The sequence below is a fragment of the Phocoena phocoena genome, chromosome 2 (genome assembly GCF_963924675.1).
Source record: "Phocoena phocoena chromosome 2, mPhoPho1.1, whole genome shotgun sequence".
Taxonomy (NCBI): Eukaryota; Metazoa; Chordata; class Mammalia; order Artiodactyla; family Phocoenidae; genus Phocoena; species Phocoena phocoena.
Window position 1 is genome coordinate 33,774,927 of NC_089220.1, and position 20,328 is coordinate 33,795,254.

The 20,328-nt window shown below is 48.3% G+C and overlaps 1 protein-coding gene across 1 annotated transcript in view; it reads left to right on the forward strand.

Annotated features, from left to right (window-relative positions):
• The window catches only part of ZFYVE26 (zinc finger FYVE-type containing 26), a 60,363-nt gene extending 40,412 nt beyond the window's left edge, over positions 1–19,951 (forward strand). The window contains exons 29-41 of the mRNA XM_065871043.1: positions 1,469–1,500; positions 2,282–2,418; positions 3,359–3,579; positions 6,156–6,303; positions 6,528–6,737; positions 7,210–7,428; positions 12,153–12,350; positions 13,021–13,220; positions 13,983–14,124; positions 14,415–14,474; positions 15,544–15,726; positions 16,829–16,873; positions 19,748–19,951. Coding sequence (XP_065727115.1) covers positions 1,469–1,500; positions 2,282–2,418; positions 3,359–3,579; positions 6,156–6,303; positions 6,528–6,737; positions 7,210–7,428; positions 12,153–12,350; positions 13,021–13,220; positions 13,983–14,124; positions 14,415–14,474; positions 15,544–15,726; positions 16,829–16,873; positions 19,748–19,951 — 1,999 coding nt within the window. The remainder of the gene's footprint in view (positions 1–1,468; positions 1,501–2,281; positions 2,419–3,358; positions 3,580–6,155; positions 6,304–6,527; positions 6,738–7,209; positions 7,429–12,152; positions 12,351–13,020; positions 13,221–13,982; positions 14,125–14,414; positions 14,475–15,543; positions 15,727–16,828; positions 16,874–19,747) is intronic.
• The last annotated feature ends 377 nt before the right edge of the window (positions 19,952–20,328 follow it).

Sequence of the window (20,328 nt, forward strand, 5' to 3'; positions counted from 1 at the left end):
AACAGCATTTTTGTGTTTCTTTTACTAGGAACATTTTCTTAGCATTATTTACCATGGTGATTACTGACCTGATAGGAAGGAAGACGTGCCGTGTTCATACCACAGTTTCTGTGACCCTGGCCTACCACTGCCTCCCTCTGGGTGGGGGACAGGGAAATTACCCATTTATCATACTGCTGAGATTAGAAATGAGCAGTTGGTATCAGTGAGGATTCTTTCATTCAGCAATCACTGAGCAATAATCACTTTGCCCTCGAGGAGCCCCCATTTTAGTGGGGAGACAGCCAAAACACAGACCACAGAGCCCTTGGGTAAGTGCAGTGTGGAGACACACCCAGCCTAGCCCAGTGATCAGGAGGGTTTTCTAGAGGTGTGGCACTTGGTCTGAGACTTAGAGGATGAGAAGTTGGTAGGAAAAGAATCCGAAACAGAGCATGCCCAAAAGTGGGAGTAACAACTGCAAAGGTAGGGGCAGGAGAAAATGTGGGTCCTTTGAGGAAGTGTAAATAGGTAGGTGATGGGCTAAGGTTCTGGACTCAGAGGCTGGCAGCTGAGCTGGGAGGACCTAGGGAATGGCAGAGAGGCTTGGAGCTTGCTCTTTGACAGCATGGGCTGGGGTTGACCAGAAGGCTCCTCGTGCAGGTGCTAGACCTGGGCTCTGGCTTGTGACATTGGGATTTAGTGGTTGGTGGCACCAACTGAACTTGATCAGAGCCCGTAGCAGTGTGGGGAGGACTCTTATGGGTTGAGCAGAGGTCATGGGTGGTAGGAGATGGTCTCAAGAGGCAGCGAAGCCATAAGGAGCTTTGTCTGCTGAAATGCAAATGTGGAATATTGTACCCTGAGGAGCTATCAAAGAATTTGATAAAAGAATTTTAAGCAGAAGCATAATATGGCCAGACTTGTTTTTTTTTTTTTTTTTTTTTGCGGTACGTGAGCCTCTCACTGTTGGGGCCTCTCCCGTTGCGGAGCACAGGCTCCGGACGCGCAGGCTCAGCGACCATGGCTCACGGGCCCAGCCGCTCCGCGACATGTGGGATCTTCCCGGACCGGGGCACGAGCCCGTGCCCCCTGCATCGGCAGGCAGACTCTCAACCACTGCGCCACCAGGGAAGCCCCAGATTTGCATTTTTGAAAGCTTGCTGTACTTACAAAGTAGAGAGTAGCTTGGTAGAATCAAGGAGACCAATTGGGAAGCTATTGCAAAGGCTCTAGCATTAAATGATGAGGGCCCTCTCGGAGGCAGAGATGAGGAGAGAGATGCGGACATTTAAACAGGTATTTTAAATGGAACGGGCAAGAAATGGTAAGTGGTTGGCTGTGACAGGTGAGGGAGAGAAAAGAGTTTTGGATGATTCCCTGATAATCTCATTTGAGTAACAGTAAATGTCAGTGCTATACACTAAGCTCAAAACAAAGAGCAGGAGGAGGGATTCAAGCATTTCACTTTTTCTTTCTCTGTTTCCAGTGCGCCAGAGGAGAATCCAGGGCAACCAGGAGGTAAGGCTGAATCACATTCCCTGTGACTTTTTTTTTTTTTTTTGCCACACCACCCAGCTTGTGGGATCTTAGTTCCCTGACCAGGGATTGAACCCACGCCCTCGGCAGTGAAAGCGTGGAGTCCTAACCACCAGGGAATTCCCTCCCTATGACTTTTTGTCTCTGTGCTCAAGTTGGCTCTTCCTTCAGCATATCTGCTGCAACTGACACCCTCAATGGCAACTCAGTCCAACAGGTTGACCAAAGAAAATTCTTGGCATTTCTGTCAGGCTATTTCCCTTAAGGTTTGTCATCATAGTAACCTATCACACTGGCCCATTAGCTTCCAGCATCGAGAAGGCCAGCAGCCAAAGAATTTGGTCCTTAACTTTTAGTAACTTATTTCTCTTTCTTCCCCCACTAGGTTTCCCTTCACCACCATCCTGCCTTCTAATGTTCCCTCCTTCCCCTCGGTAATCACTATTAATAGTTTGGGCAGGTTAGTTTTTAGAGTAGCCAATGGCTCATCCCTCCATTTGGGAAGCATGCAGCATTCAGAGTTTCTCGTGTGAAGCAACAAGTTTGTGTGACAAACATTGTAACACTCATTCCAGGTCTGTGCCTGGGGAAGAAAGTTTGAGGTACCCAAGGTGGTCTCCTAAAGGAAATAAAAGGGACCAAAAGGAGAGAAAGGGCCCTAAGATATCAGGCAAGGATCTGCCTGCAGCTCGTGGCTCCCTGGGCTGGGCTAGACTGGACTACCGGCCAGTGAATGACACATGAACGGCATTTGTCTTCTCAGCACCAGACAGCCCCAAGAGTGAAAGCCCTCCATACTCAGCTGTGGTGAGAGTCCCCAAAGCAGCTGAGGTGGAATGGATTTTGGATCTGAATGAAGAGGAAAATGAGCTGGTGCGGAGTGAATTTTACTATGAGCAGGTAATAGCAATAAAATGTGATGGTCATTTGAGTTTCCTTATGATGTGTAGTAGCATGGCAGGAAATGCAGAGTTGGGCAGACACAAGCAAGCCTTCACTTGCTCACAGTGTAATATCATGGGAGCTAAGACAAGTAAACCAGTTAAAGCAGAAAATGAGGAACAGCTTGAGAAATACACAAGAGGAAATCAGGAAAGGCTTCATGGAAGAGGTAGCGTTTAAGAGGAGCCTTGGAAGTGCGGTAGGAGTTTGACAAGCAGAAGTTTGGGTGTCCTGAGTGGAGTGAGGATAGGAGAAGGGCAAAGATTTCCAAACTCTAACATCCAAGCGAAGGCACAGTATCAAAAATGATTGGGGAATTAGAAGTGGTTTAATGTGGAGAGAACATAGGGTGTTAATAGAGAGGTAGGAAAGGTAGGGTTGAAACAGGCTATTTATGTGTAGGGCCTTGTACTCTGCAGTAAGATATATGTACTTGGTAGGCATCAGGGCCATGGAAGGTTTCAGAGTGTGCTTTAGGAATATTAATTTAGCAGCACTGTTTCCAGTGGCTTGAAACAAAGACTTCTCCAGGTAGCCAGACAAGCAAGGTGACTATCGTCCAAGCCAGCATTAGGAGCACCTGCACTGATGGGACAGTAGACTAAAAAAGAAGGGCACCTACAGGCATTCCCAGGAAGTAGGTAACACGTGGACACAGCTGCCTTCCTCCCAGTAAGGAGACAAAAACCTAAAAGCCAGAGCTTTGCCAGTGCTACTTAGAACTTCTGAAGTATGTTTAGCTCTACTTCTGCTTTGCCGTGGGATTTTTGGCTACTTCCCCCAGGGTTTTTCAAGCTTTGTGAAACGGGAAGAATAATTCCTCCCTCCCAGCTACATTTGAAGACTGCTTTGGTCTGGGAACTCACAGTGTGCTTCTCTCCTCATCCACCTGGGCCAGGCCCCCAGCGCCTCCTTGTGTATCGCCATCCTGAATCTGCACCAGGACAGTGTTGCCTGCGGCCACCAGCTGATTGAGCACTGCTGCAGGCTGTCCCAGGGGCTCATGAACCCAGAGGTAGATGCGGGGCTGCTCACAGACATCATGAAGCAGCTGCTCTTCAGCGCCAAGATGATGTTTGTCAAGGCGGGCCGGAGCCAGGACCTGGCTCTTTGTGACAGGTAAGTGGAAATGAGTGTCTCTTCTTTTACACGGTGGTCATGTCTGTCCAGCTTCTTTTTCTGACCCTACTCTGGGTTTTCACCTCCCAGTCCTCTGACAAGACATGCTGAACTGTTTTGCATCTCCATTTGACGTTGATGAAATGCTGTTATCAGATCACAAGCAGTCTTCCTCACCCTACGTTGACAGCCTGTGTGCTTCTCTTTCCCTGAGTGGATCCTCAAGGCAGGTTCTCTAGCTACAGAGTCTTTCTTTTCCAGTTGGAAAGAAAGACTTGGGTTAATTTGTGATGAACATCAATTTTGGAGAGCACCTTTAGTCTCTGTGGAACTTTCTGCCTTTTAAAGGAGATGTGTCCTCTACCCTAGCCTTGACCAAATTCAGACTGTGGCCTCGGAGTTCTGGGTAACAGATCTATAAAGCGCACTGCGGACTGGTCTGTCCCTATGTCCCAGGGAGGAACGTGAGTCATAAAGTAGAAGTTTCTATGGAAAAGTGAGGATTAGGCCCCAGCTACCTACACAACCTGCTCTGCATCCATTCATTAACCTGACAATGAAAACTCCCAATTCCCGGCTTATCCACCCAGATGTGTGACTCACGTTGTGCATTCCCAGCTCTCAGTCCTAGCCAGATTTGAGAACGAAGAGCATAATTTTCTTTGACGTGTCAGTGCTTCAGGCACTTGCCCAGGGTACTGGCCTGCAAACTCAGATAACAGAGAGTGCAGTGATTCTCAACTTCACCGCTTCCTAGCTCTGTAACCTTAGATGAGTCTGTTAACCACTCTGGGCCTCGGTTTCCTCCTCTGGAAAATGGGGATGATAATATTTATTTCATATGGCTGTAAAGTGAGAGTACTGTATCCATATAAAGGACTAAGAACTGAGCCTGTGTACTCCAAAAATGTTAGTTTTATTATTCTTACTAACAAAAACCAGAAGGTTGAGAAAGGCAGAAGGAGGTGGGACAGCAAGTGGAAGGAAATATAAAGGAGTTAATTTCACTCATATCAAGAGGCAAAAGATTCTACATCATTTTTCAAGTTGACAAATGAAAAATGAGCTGTATAATATGTTAAATACAATCTTTTAAAGAACCACAACTCTACCAATTTATAGAAATGGAGAAGGGAAGGAAGGAACAGAAACCATTTTATATAGCAAAAGGTAGAATTTAAGGCAAGAATAAAGATATATCTAAATATTTCTCAACTATCAGAAACGTAAATGAGATAAAATCTTATTAACAGAAAAGGATACTTAGATGGGGGCTGGAGAACAAATCTAACAGCAAGTCCTATACTTCCTTCAAAATCTAATATAGATGGAGGAAATATCCACTTTGGGTTAAGGGAGCAGAAATTAAGGAAGTCCTTGCTTCAGTGGGATTCTCACCCATCCCCAGGTGCCATAGGCTTCTCTGACACTTAATAGCCATGGTCAAATTACACATCCTTTCTTCCCAGCCCTGGAATCGGTACACTCACTCTAGGGAATCACTGCACTTGTGCCCAGTTGCTGATGACAGTAGATTTGTCTCTCATGTGTGTTTAGAACTCCTGGTTTGCAGAGTATTTTTCCGCTGTTTTTAACTCATACCTTCTTCTGTAGACAAATAAATAAATGTTTAAAAACAAAACTCACACCACCCATTACACACGTCCAATACATTATGATACCGAATTTGCTTTTACACACTATGCTCTCCCCTACCCATCCCCACTAGGTTGAGAATCACTGATGTACTGAATCCCTTTCCAGGGAAATCAATGGACAAGTCAGGATCTGCAAGGGGTTTTGATAGAATTATGATACAAGATTCAAGAACCTTAGGTGTAGGCCTGTCTCAGGCAGGACTAAACAGAATGATCCCAGACAGCTCTCTGGGCTCTGTTGTTATAAGGTTTTTGCAATCACCAGGTGTCAGGAATAAGATCAAAGGCAGCAGTCCTAGTAACAAGAGTCCATCCTTAACCCAGAGAAAGGATGTCAAGTCCAGGGCACTCGAATCTGAGGGCCCTGCCCAGCAGCACCTCCAGAGGCTGGTAGTGATGTGACCTCTGTACTGACCGGGAGTGCAGGCTGCCGATACAGTCCATATACACTCTCCCAAGCAAGCAGGGTTCCAGAGAACCAAAAAGAAACGGGTAGCTTGCGAGCTCCCAGCATCGGTATAAAGGCCTTGCCTCAAAATAGGAGACCTGAGTGTCCCGGAGCGTCCGTACTCCATGTATTGGTAGCTAACGTTTGATGAGTGCCTACAAAGCTCTAGACACCATCCTAAGCTCTTTTCCTCCGGTTATTTCATTTTATCCTTAAAACTCCCCATTATTCTATCCATTTTACAGATGAGTAAATTGAGGCTGAGAAAGGTTAACTAACTTGCCCAAAGTCATAGAGCCACTAAGTGATAGAGTTTCCGAGAGTCTGACTCCAGAGTCTTTTCTCCCACGTACCTCACGATTCTCATGATCACATTTCACATTGGAAATGAAATAGAAAACCTTTAAGCAGCACCTGTTCTTGGGATGACCCTGTGGAGCCTCACTGCCTTGCCCTTTTCCTCCCTGTAGCTACATCAGCAAGGTAGATGTGCTGAATATTTTAGTTGCTGCTGCCTATCGCCACGTGCCATCTCTGGATCAGATCTTGCAACCGGCCGCAGTAACCAGGCTAAGGAACCAGCTTTTGGAAGCTGAGTACTACCAACTGGGCGTTGAGGTGAGGCACAGACAAAGCTGACATCTACCCCAACGACTTACCTCCTCTAGTTGTCCTTGGCCATGGGGAGTGTCTAAGGCATGACAATTTTGCCAGTGTGGGAGTAATGGCAGGTGGGGTGGTGGGGAGGGAAATGATTGACACCAAGGGGATAGAATTGGTCTTTGGGACCCTCAGGCATGGCTGTGGGTGCCTCCCCCTAAAACGAGCAGTTTTTCCTCCAGGTCTCCACAAAGACTGGCCTTGATACCACCGGGGCATGGCACGCTTGGGGCATGGCCTGCCTCAAAGCTGGGAACCTCACCGCTGCACGGGAGAAGTTTAGTCGCTGTCTGAAGCCCCCTCTTGACCTCAATCAGCTGAGTCATGGCTCAAGACTGGTACAGGATGTGGTTGAGTACCTGGAGTCCACAGCGAGGCCACTTCTATCCGTGGTAAGAGCACAACAGGCAGAGGGTGGGCTCCAGGGCCAGGGGGAGGCCCAGGGGCAGTAATGCCTGGGGAAAGTATCAGCTTCCATTCAGCTGACAGTGGCAGCCCTGGCTCAGAGCTGTCAGGTTTGGATTTCGTTCTTTCCATTATATATGGTTAGATAAGTCATAAAGGGTCAAATTTCAAAAAAAAAAAACTAATTTTAAAACAGTGAAAATCACATATAATCCCATACCCACACTTAAGCAATATTTAGATTTTAGTGAATTTTCTTTGTTATGTTTTTGATTTAATTGATGTTATACAGTTTTTAATATATAGAAGTTTATATCCTGCCTGTTTTCTACCCTTAAAACTATATAATAGTGAGCACTTTTCCACGTTGTTAAATATTCTTTGAAAACAGTGTTTCCAGCGGCTGCTGAGGACTCCCTGAGTTCCATTGTTCCCTCACACTCTGTCCTCTCTTGGCAGCAAGATGATGATTACTTGGCCACCTTGAAAGAGCTGGAAGCTACCCTTCGGACCCAGAGCCTCTCTCTGGAGGTGATTCCTGAAGGGAAGATCATGAACAACACCTACTACCAAGAATGCCTCTTCTACCTGCATAACTACAGCACCAGCCTGGCCATCATTAGCTTCTACGTGAGGCACAGCTGCCTGCGGGAAGCCCTGCTGCACCTCCTCCACAAGGTGGGACTTGCAGACGTGGCTGGCTCTCACACGGCAGTGCCTGCTTTGCCCGCTTGGCTTGGCCCATCCAGCTTTCATGGAGGCAATAACCCCCCTTAACCTTACCCCAGGGTTGAGCTATGAGGTCATCTCTGGCAAAGTCAGGTCCAAATGGCAAATTCTAGGGAGTTCCCTGGTGGTCCAGTGGTTAGGACACCACACTTTCACTGCCGAGGGCCCGGGTTCAATTCCTGGTCGGGGAACTAGGAACCTATAAGCCTCATGGTGCAGCCAAAACACAAAACAAAGCAAAACACAAATGGCAAATTCCCTCTGCACAAATCATGATTTGATGAGTGTGTGCAAGTCTTAACCTGGATCCCAGATTGCCCTTCTGACGGGCAGTGACAGATTTCATCCCTTCTCCCAGAACATTTAGCAGAACCAAGTAATAGCTGAGAGCATGGTCTCTGGAATGAGATGCTTGGTGTAAGTGGTGTGACCTTGAGCAAATTGCCTAACCTCTCTGTTTCCACACACTTCCCACCTGCTCTGGGCTGTGTCCTGCTGCTGACCCCACTGCTCGTCCACTCAGAGTTGTTACCACAAAGGCCAGGAAGCACCCATGAGCCACATCCTAAATTTGAGCCACAAGTATCTCATAGAAGGAGAGTGTGCCCTCCTTTGTTTCCTCTGACATCCTCTGCCCTCCTCCCACAGGGGGCAAAGGCACCCCTGAAGTGCATTATTTCTTTGGAGCCATTGTTAAGCCAAGTCAGGACTGTTTCACCATGACTCTTTGGCCTTCTCTTTTTTATCTGAAAGTCCCATGCAATTTTTCTGAGGAATTGAGTGATTAGTACCAAATTTCATATAAAATTAAAGGAGCTTGAGTTATGCTTTAATTCCAGTCTGCTGCCTTCGTCCAAAATGGCAGCCATTGAAAGTTTACAAGTAGGCATATCTTCTAGGATTCCTCCAAGTCCGTCAACAGTACAGAGTCGTGGTAACCATACCCCTACAGGACAGCGAAAGGGAAATGTTTTCACTACTGCCGTAGCTACCGTGTCTTAACCAGGTGTCAATGTTGTAAAGGTTATATTATTTGGCATTTAATTGCTAAAACCTGTTTCCTTTTCCTCAGTTTCCAAAAGAGTTTTGAGGTAAAGCTACGTCACCTCACCCAGTTCTGTTGCTTCTACCTGATGACCACTCCAGAGGGTTAAGCTGCTTACTTACTTATTTTGGTAAAAGCTGACGACAGCATTGCCCCTGCTTTACATTCGTCAGAGCTAGGAAAGAACGCTTCTTTTTATCTCCTGTAATCACAGCTACCCTTGAACTGAAGTATCTTACCTTCTCAAGCAGGTGGGGAGCAACAGAAAAAAACATTGTGAAAACTATGACTGAATGCCTAGAGCATGGAAGACGTGGTGTTTCCAGCCTCATTCCCTGCCTTTTCACCCCTTACCCATCACACTGCCCCAGAGTGAGCTTTCTAAAACATAGTACATGTTATTTATGTTATTCTTAATTCATGTTATTCCTCTCTCTAAAAGGCCTTCGGTGGATCCCCATGGCCACAAGGTGAAGTCCAAATTCCTTAGCGTGAATGCAGGACCCAACAGTTTCAGGCCCCCTTATTTCTCCGGTTTATTTTCACTGCAAATCCTATCTCTGCTCTATATTCTGGACTTGCCAAATTACTTAAATTTTCCTGATTGTACCATGCCCTTTCTTACTTCCATGAGTCTACATTGCTGTTTCCCCGTACCTAGAATGCCCTGCCCCTCCTAGTTTTCTTGGAAAACTCCTGTTTATCCTTCCAGACCCTCTGTATTGACATTCACCTCTTCTATAAACAGTCACTGTACCTAGAACATAACTCTGTTATTGCATTTATCCCGCTGGATTGCAACTATTTGTTTACAATTGTGTCTTCGCATCTGGAGCGAGAAGGCCCATATTTACCTTACCTGGTGTCTTCAAGCACCTGGCCTAGTGCCAGTTATGAATGAATGAGTGGATATATGAATGGATGAAATGGAAGTTCTTTTTTTTTGGCTGTGTTGGGTCTTCCTTTCGTTGCTGCACGCAGGCTTTCTCTAGTTGCAGCGAGCGGGGGCTACTCTTCGTTGCAGTGAGCGGGCTTCTCATTGCGATGGCTTCTCTTGTTGCGGAGCAGAGGCTCTAGGCATGAGGTCTTCAGTAGTTGTGGCTCGCGGGCTCTAGAGCGCAGGCTCAGTAGTTGTGGCGTACAGGCTTAGTTACTCGGCGGCATGTGGGATCTTCCTGGACCAGGGATTGAACCTGTGTCCCCTGCATTGGCAGGCAGATTCTTAACCACTGTGCTACCAGGGAGGTCCCAAAATGGAAGTTTTTAAGGGGTTGAATGGCCAAATGGTTTTTTTTCTATGACTGTGGAATGGGGGTTGATGACTCACGGTCTCTGAACCACAGATGAACTTCAGAAGTGAGCAGATTAGTATGTGTTTGCGCTTTCCTGATGAGTTGGTCTATGATATTTATCATTTATTCATTCATCCAAGAAATAGTTATTAAATAGCCAAGGACTATTCTTCACAGCAATGAAGAAAAAAAAGGCAGACAAAAATAGTTGCTCTATAAAACTTACATTATAGTAGGGAGAGAGACAATAAACAAGATAAATAAGATATATAGTATAGGTGATGAGTAATAAGAAGAGTAAAGTGGGGGAGAGGGAAGGGATGGATTGTGTAATTTTAGACAGGGTGCCCAGGAGAGATGACATCTGAGTAAAGGCCTAAAGTAGGTTGGGAATGAACTGTGCAGATTGTGGAGGAAGCACGGTCCAGGTGGAGGGAGTAGCAAGGGCAAAGGCCAGGGCAGCTTGAGCAGAGTAAGCCGGGGAAAGGGTGGTAGCAGATAAGGTCAGAAAGCTAACAGGGCCTAGATCATATAGAGCCTTGTAGACATTATGAGGACTTGGGCTTTGTGCTGAGTGAGAAGGAAAACCATTGGAAGATTTTGAGCAGAGACGTAACATGATCTGACTTATGTTTTTTGTTTGTTTGTTTGTTTGTTTTTTGCGGTACGTGGGCCTCTCACTGTTGTGGCCTCTCCCGCTGCGGAGCACAGGCTCCGGATGCACAGGCTCAGCAGCCATGGCTCACGGGCCCAGCCGCTCAGCGGCATGTGAGATCTTCCTGGACCGGGGCACAGACCCGCGTCCCCTGAATCGGCAGACGGACACCCAACCACTGCGCCACCAGGGAAGCCCCTCACTTATGTTTTAACCGAATCACTCAGGTTGATTGGTTGGCATTAGTCAAAAAAGAGGCAGGAGTGGAAGATGGTAGACCAGGGAGGAGGCCATTGCAATCATCCGGGGAAGTGGTGATGATGACTTGGACCAGGACGGTACATGGAGGTGGTGAGAAGTGGTCAGCTACGTAGAGATTCTGTATGTATTTTGAGGTGGAGCCAATAGAATTTGCTAATGACTTTTATGTTGTGGTGTAAGAGAAAGATGGCTAAGGTTTTTGGCCTGAACAGATAGAATAACAAAATTGCCATCTGAGAAGGGGAAGACTGCAGAAAGAGCAGATTGGGAAGACACAATCAGGAGTGCAGTTTTATATCAATATGTATTGTTCTCTAGATATCAAAGAGGACTTTTTGCGTCAGCAGTTGGCTGTAAGTTAGGTATACAATTCTGGAGTTCAGAAAGAATAAACAGGCTGGGAATAGAGATTTAGACATAATCAGTAGATCGATAAATGTAAAGCCCTAAGACTTATGAAATCAAAAGAGTGAGTAAAGAAAAGAGGACAAAAAAAAAAAAAAAAAAAAAAAAAAGAAAAGAGGACAGGGACTTCTCTGGTGGCGCAGTGGTTAAGAATCCACCTGCCCATGCAGGGGACATGGGTTCAATCCCTGGTCCGGGAAGATCCCACATGCCACGGAGCAACTAAGCCCACGCGAGGCACCAGTACTGAGCCCAGGTGCTGCAACTACTGAAGCCTGCGCGCCTAGAGCCCATGCTCCACAACAAGAGAAGCCACCGCAATGAGAAGCCCGTGCACCCATCGAAGAGTAGACCCTGCTGGCCACAACTAGAGAGAAAGCCCACGTGCAGCCAGAAAACCCAACGCAGCCAAAAAAAAAAGAGAACAGCTCCCTCCTAAGCTCTGGAGAGATTAGGAGGAATCAGCAAAGGAGACTGAGAAGGCATAGCCAGGGAAGTAGAAAGAAAACCTGGTGGGGGTGGTATCCTGGGGGCCAAATAAAGAAAAATTTTCAAGGAGGAAGCCATCAGCTATATCACAAGCTGTTGACAGAGCAGGTGGAAAACAAGGACTAAGAATTTTAGATTTAACAACATAGAGGTCATTGGTGACCTGAGGGGCAGTTGCAATGGAGTTGTAAGTGCAAAAGCTAGATGTGAGTGAGTTCAGGAGACAGTCACCGGAGAGGAACTGGAGACAGGGAGTGCAGATAACTCTGGAACAGGGAGTGCAGATAATTCTGGAACTCTGGAGTGCAGATAACTCAAGGAACTTTTCTGTACGGAGAAGGAGAGAAGGGGAGCAGTCACCAGGGCGGGATTCTCAAAGGGTTCCATCTGTGATGTGCAAAAAGATAAGACGCTCTGCTGTGGGAGGATGCTGAAGGGCTGTGAGTGGAAGGAAACTCAGAATGGGTCCCAGACAGTGCCAGAACCAGGCTCAAGACTTCTGACTTTTTGCTTTGCCCTGCTCCAGGAGAGTCCCCCGGAAATCTTCATAGAAGGCATCTTCCAGCCAAGCTATAAAAGTGGGAAGCTACACGTTTTAGAAAACTTACTAGAATCCATTGATCCAACCTTGGAAATCTGGGGAAAGTACTTGATTGCCGCCTGCCAACATTTACAGAAGAAGAACTACTACCACATTCTATACGAGCTACAGCAGTTTATGAAGGTAACAGCAGCCCCATCCTGCCTTCTACCTCTGTCCCTGTTGGCCTGTCGCGTGGGGAGACTGTGCAGGATGAGGGAACGAGACTGTCGTTTTGGTTCCTGGCCTTTTGCTCCTTGACTAAGCCTACCGCAAATCCACATTACTCTCTAGCATTCTTACATAGTATCAGGATTTCCATTCTCATCCTAAAGAGGCAGACTTTAATCTTGTCAGTAATAGCGTTCTTCAGAATTCAGGGAATATAAAGATAAAAAGGAGGGATATGGTAGTTTCAAGATAAACATGGAGCATGAATGCAGAATTCATAAGGAATGAAGGAGAAGTAAGTGTTTTTAGAGAAGATGCATGAAAGGAGAGGGAGCATGTTTCTTCCAATCTGTCTGAGGGTGGCCAACACTAAATCACAGAGAAATTGGCGTATTCAATGCCAGAGTGAAAGTGAAGGCAAGTCAAATGGAGAATCAGACGTCTCCTTTTTAAAGATCTCTTCTGTGCTGGAATAACGTCCTACCCAAGGTCCCAGCCAGTCAGTTCACTTTGGGATCTCTTGGGCCTCTGAGGGAAAGGGTGCTGGCAGCCAGGCTTCACGGGGGGACATCAGATCAGAGTTCTCCTCACACCCCCAGCCTCCAAATCTCCTTTGACCTGAACATTCATTTTCCTCTTCCAGGACCACATCCGGGCCGCCATGACCTGTATTCGGTTCTTCAGTCACAAAGCAAAGACATATGCGGAGCTGGGAGAGAAGCTCTCTTGGCTGCTTAAGGCCAAGGACCACCTGAAGATCTACCTCCAAGAAACCTCCCGCCGTACCGGAAGGAAGAAAACCACCTTCTTCCGAAAGAAGATGACGGCAGCTGATGTGTCAAGGTAACTTGGGGTTCAGGGAGCAGTTGGGGTGGGGCAGAAAGGCTGGAACCGAGGGTCTGTCGGTGATGCAGCCGCTCTTGCCCATCCCTGAACTCTTGGGAAACAAACACATACACACACACGCACACACCTAACAGGAATCATTCCTGGATGACAGTGTCCGGTGCAAGCCTGGAAAGCCGCCAGAGGAGCTCGTAGGAGAAGAGGAAAGTAGGGGAGGCGCAGGAACTGGGATCACATGTGACAGTCAGACTAAGCCCCTACCCCTTACAAGACGCAAAAGAGGTCCTGGGTGATCTGGCCCCCGCCTGCATCTCCGTCTTACCTCATGCTACTCTCTCCTTTCTTGTGGCGCGGGGGGTTCCTCAGCACCCCAGGTCCTTCCCTCCTCTCAGCCTTTTTGCTGAGAACACAACATCTGAAGTAAATGCTCCACCGCTACTGTTTATTCCTTCACAGTCCCAATCGCTAGATACTCAATGTGTCTGTTATCTACCTCTCCTCTAGCCTCTGAACTCTGGAGGGCAGGGTTCGTGTCTCTCTCGACTGCTGCTGTTGTTAGTAGCACACCGTGCTCCGTAAACACTCACAGCCGCTTTCGGCTTGTCGTGACTGCTCAGAGGGTATTTTGGATCTCTTTTCCCTCCGCCTCCTTTCTTCTGCCTTTTCCATGGCCATCCTATTATGACTTCTCAGTCCCCTGGCCCTGGTTGCTCCTGAGGCCCCTCCTGAGGCCTGACTGCGCATCTCCTGTCACCGCAGGCACGTGAACACACTTCAGCTGCAGGTGGAGGTGACCCGGTTCTTACATCGCTGCGAAAGTGCTGGGACCTCTCAGATCACCCCCTTGCCTCTGCCAACCCTGTTTGGAAACAACCACATGAAAATGGATGTTGCCTGCAAGGTATGCACGATGTGTCAGAGGCACTCTTTCAGAGTGCCTATCACACTTGTAATCGTCTAGTTATCATTATTTCAGTCATCCTTTTGATGGCTGCCTCCCCGACGGAATGAGAGCCCCGGAAGGCTGGAGACCGAGTCCGTTTTGATTACTCTTGTATTGCTAGTGCCTGCACTCAGTAGAGTCTCCACAAATATTTGTTGAATAAATGAATGAATGAGGGCCTCGTTCTTGACTGAGGGGCTGCTCCAGTAATTCTTGCTTCTTTAAGCACGTTTCCCTCTCATTTTCAGGTCATGCTAGGAGGGAAAAATGTAGAAGATGGTTTTGGAATTGCATTCCGTGTTCTGCAGGTATGACTCAGATTACTCAGGATTATACCGAGGGCGATCAGCACATGACCACAGTTCTGTGAGAGATCATTCTTCAGAAAATTTTTATACCAAGGAAAGCAGATTTACACGTACATCAAGGATGAAATCAACAAGAGGGCTGTTACAGAACTGGGTCAAATTCAAGACCGTAGGCCACTTTGCCAAAAGCCAAGCAGCCAATGACGAGTTTATCAAAAGCTATCAAATAACTACCCGAAACGAGGTCTAGGAGAGTTCCACACAGCTGTCCTCATTGCGGGGGAGCGTGGCTGGAGGAGGTGGCAGAGGGGCTGCGGTGTGGGGGTCCTATTCAGGGGGAGGGGCCACTGCCCAGGAGCCGGCTCGAGGCATACATTTTCTGTTGCTTGTGATACGAGGACATGGGTACAGCTGTGGCACTGGAGCAGAGGATGGAGCAGGGCGCCAAAACCATGAAAAGCCAGACCACTCCCCACCACACAGTGACACACAGGCACGCTGAGGCCCATCACCCTCCAGGCAGACACGGTCTTCACGCAGCGTGCATCTAAAGGATCAAAGACAAAAAACCATCTGACAGATTTCTTTCTTCCCACCCATTTTCCCTGTTGGGCAAAGACCCCAAGGCAACAACATGTTTATCTGGTAGTTTCTAGCTCATCAGTCTTTTGGTGAATTGGTCTGTTTCCTAACACCAAGACATCTCTTAACAGAGCACCAAGTGTCCAGGGCAGCCAGTATCAGCCCCTGACATCCATTTTCCAAGAGAAAGGTGATTCGTTAGAGAATGAACTGGTCTTGGGCATTTGATTAGAATATTTTCAGAAAGTGACACGGCAGCAAGTGAGATGTACCAGTGTAGATATCAAAGTTACGATTTTTACGGATGCTTCCTAAATGTCTGCCGAGCTCCAAGAGAAGAACTTTTTGCTGATTGTTTATGTATGTTCTCTATTGGGACTACAGTCTTGTCTACCCCAAGCCCAGTGGGAGGTCTGTAAATGTCACCTTCCTTCCCGCCATTGGTGTCCCTGCCTCCCTACACCCATCAGCCCATGTTCTGTTCTAGGACTTCCAGCTGGACGCTGCCGCAACCTACTGCAAAGCCGCCCGGCAGCTGGTGGAGAGGGAGAAGTACAGTGAGATCCGACAGCTGCTCAAATGTGTCAGCGAGTCAGGCATGGCGGCCAAAAGTGACGGGGACACGATCCTCCTCCACTGCTTGGAAGCATTCAAGAGAATTCCACCCCAGGTGCGCTCACCCCCAGACCTCTCAGCTCCTCTGCCTATTTCAGTGTCTTCACATCCCCCTCTTTATTTTTCTCTTCCCTATACCTACTGTACCTGAAACTCTACAAGATCCCTCTGTCTTTCTGACCCCTCTGTAATGATGGCCTCACTAGTCAACCCTTCGCTGGAAAGAAAATTCATGGTGATAATCACTGTATCCAGAGGCCGTCCCTCAGCATCCCATTGTCTGATGCTGTTGGCACCAGGAAATGTCTGCGGACGGACAGAGTTGAGTTTCTCCCTGTGATTGTAGAGGAGGTCATCGTGGGCCTGCAGGTGGCCTTTGAAGCACATCGCCTGCAAAACTGTCCCCCGATGGCTTCCTAGTGGGGTGAACAAAGCCACATCCTTTCTTTTTTTTTTTTTAATAAATTTACTTTATTTTATTTTTAGCTGCGTTGGGTCTTCGTTGCTGCACGTGGGCTTTCCTCTGGTTGTGGCGAGCGGGGGCTACTCTTTGCAGGGCGCAGGCTTCTCATTGCGGTGGCTTCTCTTGTTGCGGAGCATGGGCTCTAGGTGTGCGGGCTTCAGTAGTTATGGCTCGCAGGCTCTAGAGCACAGGCTCAATAGTTGTGGCGCACAGGCTTAGTTGCTCCGCGGCATGTGGGATCTTCCCAGACCAGGGCTTGAACCTACCCTGCATTGGTAGGCAGATTCTTAGCCACTGTGCCACCAGGGAAGCCCCACATCCTCTCTTGAAGGCCAAGGACAGGCCTCGTTTGCTGTTGCTTCTCAGGTTCCCAAGCTTAGTGTTATCATTAGCTTTCCTCTGTTGCTCTTATAGCAGGAGTTGAGTTTGGTTTTTGTGGGTTTTTTGGCCGTGCCACGTGGCTTGTGGGATCTTAGTTCCCTGACCAGCTATTGAACCCGGGCCCTCAGCAGTGAAAGCATGGGGTCTTAACCTTTGGACCGCCTGGGAATTCCCAGGTGATGAGTTTGTAGAGAAGGGTCAGGCAGGCATCCCCACCCTGAGTCAGAATGGCTGGGCTGAGGCTGGGTTGGGCCCCGGCTGCCACGCTGTGGACCCCTTCATCTCGTGACTACTGTGTCTCTGTTCTGAACAGGAGCTGGAGGGCCTCATCCAGGCGATGCACAGTGACGACAGCAAGGTGAGCGGAACTGTCTCCACACCCAGTAGCGCTCGGGCACAGCACTTTGGACTTGCCTTTTCACCTTTACCCTTTGCTCGCTACCATTCAGCCTGTATCTCAGCCTCTTTGTTATCAGAGGAGGGACTGAGACCCAGATAGGGGCGTAGAAGGGAGGGCATAGGTGGGGAACATGAGAAACCTGACCACATGAGCCTTTGCCCTCCCATTTTTTTATACCCCAAGACACACATGTCCTAGGCTTCTCTCAACTCTCCATTTCCTATGGAGGTTTTCTCTCAGAGCCCTAGGAAATCCTCACTTTCATCTTCAGATGGACTCACTGCATGAGGTTCTCAGAGTGAGCAGGCAACTCTTTATCCTGGAGGAACAGGTGTACCCTCTACAGTAAGGAAAAAACTCACCCAGCCCTTTGACCAACGATGTCTGTTGGTGCCTCAGCCTGCAGAACAGGCCTTGCCCCTGGGGCCTGCAAGCTCTTCCTGTTGAGTGGGAGGGAAGTCGGTGAACCTTTGGGAAGGGTGCCAGCGGCTCCTGTTTGTGGCTTCACCGTGGGAGGAAGGCCCACAGGCCAAGAGAGGCAGGAGAAAGCCAAGCTAGCCTGCCCTGGCCACTAGCAGTGGAATGATCTGGCAGCTGAGTCCCTTGTGAAGAAAACTAATGTTAGGCAAACAGCTTCTCACACAACCACATTGCTGCTCCCCACGGCGGTATTGCTAATCCCTGGACTGAATTTGCAGGGCATTTTTCATTTGAGGTTAGGGAGAAGCTGTTCTTAACATTTCTTCACTTAATTCTGCAACATCCTGATGACATCCTGTGGAAAGGGTGGAATTCTGACATCCTGAAATGTGGAAAATTACTTTTCTAGAATCAAAATGGGAACCCGACAGCCAGGCCAGACACCCAGGTTTCTTGATTCTCCGGCTATGGTTCTTTTCCAAGCCTTCAGTGATCCTCCTGTTCTGTAGGACAGAGACTTTGTGCCTGGGAAAGATGGACGCTGAAAGCTATACCGTCGTTATTACTTTTTCAGGTTTTTTCTGGCAGCAGCTGTTCTAACACACTTACGTGATCTCAGGTCACAGGATCTTGCCAAAAACAGCTTCGTTCAGTTTCTATTCCAGACTTTCTGGAAAAATGCCCTCCTCCTCTAGGTAGGAATTTTGCCTGCCAACTTGTGATATTCTGTTTAATGTACACTGGTACCAAGCAGAGCTGAGGGCCCGGGTAAAGCGAATGTCCTAGGGCAGCAGGTAGATAACCATACTGCAGGACTTGATCACTTCACAGAGCTCAGACATGTCAGAACATGTCTTCTAGCTGTAGGCGATTATCTGTAATTGAGCTTAGGAAAGGAGGACTTTAGTGACCAAGGTAAAAAAAAGAAGATGGAGCATTGAAACATCAAGAGAGAAGAGTCCGCTCCAACCACCAGAAGGACTGTCACGGCAGAAAAGCAGCTGCTAGTGGGAGCTCTGAGGCAACTCACCTGGGCCTTGCTGTTCGCTGGCCTGGAACCCTGGCTAACCAGGGAGGTGCTGGTGAGGTCGTGGCCAGGGAAGGCAGGGGCTCTCGTCTCCACCCAGCTGGGCACTCCTGAGCTGGAGGGTGTCCTGAATGAAGGAAACTGAGCTGCCTCTGTGCCAAACTGCAAGTCAGATCAACCTGGGGTCACGCCTTATTTAGGGTTTTTCTAATTGTGTGCGTTTTCTTCCCAAAATTTCCTGTTAAAAGTTTTTTTTGTTTTTTTTTTGCGGTACGCGGGCCTCTCACTGTTGTGGCCTCTCCTGTTGCGGAGCACAGGCTCCGGACGCACAGGCTCAGCGGCCACGGCTCACGGGCCCAGCCGCTCCGCGGCATGTGGGATCCTCCCAGATCGGGGCACGAACCCGTGTCCCCTGCATCGGCAGGCGGACTCTCAAACACTGCGCCACCAGGGAAGCCCTGTTAAAAGATTTTTAATTCAGCAGGTCAGAAACAGAAAATAGAGAAAGGGGCTCTGTGTGCCCATTGTAGGGGGCAGGTATGATGGCTCATTCATTCACTCATTCACTTCATGCATTTTCATTGAACACCTGCATGCCAGACCCTGTGCTAGGCACCAGGAATGGTTAGCAAAAGGAGACACTATTCCTGCCATCCTGGCCAAGGAGGCAGTCATCAATCAAATCAGCCAAAAGACTACAAAACCACAGTCTGTCGGCAGTGAGGCCAGGTGGAGGCTGGAGAGCCCAGGGGAGTGAGGAAGGCCTTGGAGGGAGTGCTTAGAGGCCTGACTCTGCCTGCCTACCTTCTTCTTTTTGAAATTCTTAGCTTATTTGTAATAACTTTTTACACTATAAAATAACAGTGTAATATTTAAAGAGTGGCTGTAATGTAATAAAAGGCAAGAACCCAATTATTTTTTTTTCCTAGTAACCTCTAATCTGTTTTGACAGAGTATCTTTTTTTTTAATTAATTAATTTATTTATTTTATTTATTTTTGGCTTTGTTGGTTCTTCGTTTCTGTGCAAGGGCTTTCTCTAGTTGCGGCGAGCGGGGTCCACTCTTCATCGCGGTGCGCGGGCCCCTCACTGTCGTGGCCTCTCTTGTTGCGGAGCACAGGCTCCAGATGCGCAGGCTCAGTAGTTGTGGCTCACAGGCCCAGTTGCTCCATGGCATGTGGGATCTTCCCATACCAGGGCTCGAACCCGTGTCCCCCTGCATTGGCAGGCAGATTCTCAACCACTGCACCACCAGGGAAGCCCAAGAACCCAATTATTGATTGGTAGGTGAGAAATGGTATCTCATCTGCTTGAGCTCTCTGTGTGCCTGTTGGTGACTTGTCAGTGACAGTTTCCTTCCCGCTGTTTCTTACACCCAACTGGCAGGTTCAGGCCTACCTGACGTGTTGCAAGTTGCGTTCTGCCTACTTGATCGCCGTGAAGCAAGAACACTCACGGGCCGCGGTCCTCGTCCAGCAGGTGCAGCAGGCCGCCAAGAGCAGTGGGGACGCAGTAGTGCAAGACATCTGCTCCCAGTGGCTTCTGACAAGCCACAGCCGGGGTGCCCACGGCTCGGGCTCCAGGAAGTGACCCTGGACTACGGGGCCTGACAACTGTGGGAGGGGAGTGATGGGCATGCTTCCAGCTCTTTCCTCCTGTGGGACGGGACTTCCCTGGCTCCACCCCAGGTGGGAAAGAGCTGGAATTGGACCTGACTTGCCATCCTGGGCAAAGACAGGACCTTTCACACAAGTGCCATGTTTCTGTAAACTGTGGAGTCTGTGTTTGTCTGGAGATGGCCAGTTCTTTCTACCTCAGAGTGAGTGTGTGTGTGTGTGCACGCTCTTTGTGCTCATGTTTACGCCCAAGCATTTCTGAACAAGTGAAACTCTCCCCCCACTGCAAAGAGGCACTTTACTTTAGACTTCTGCCTGTCTGAAAACCTTCCCCGCGTTTTTGGTTCTTAA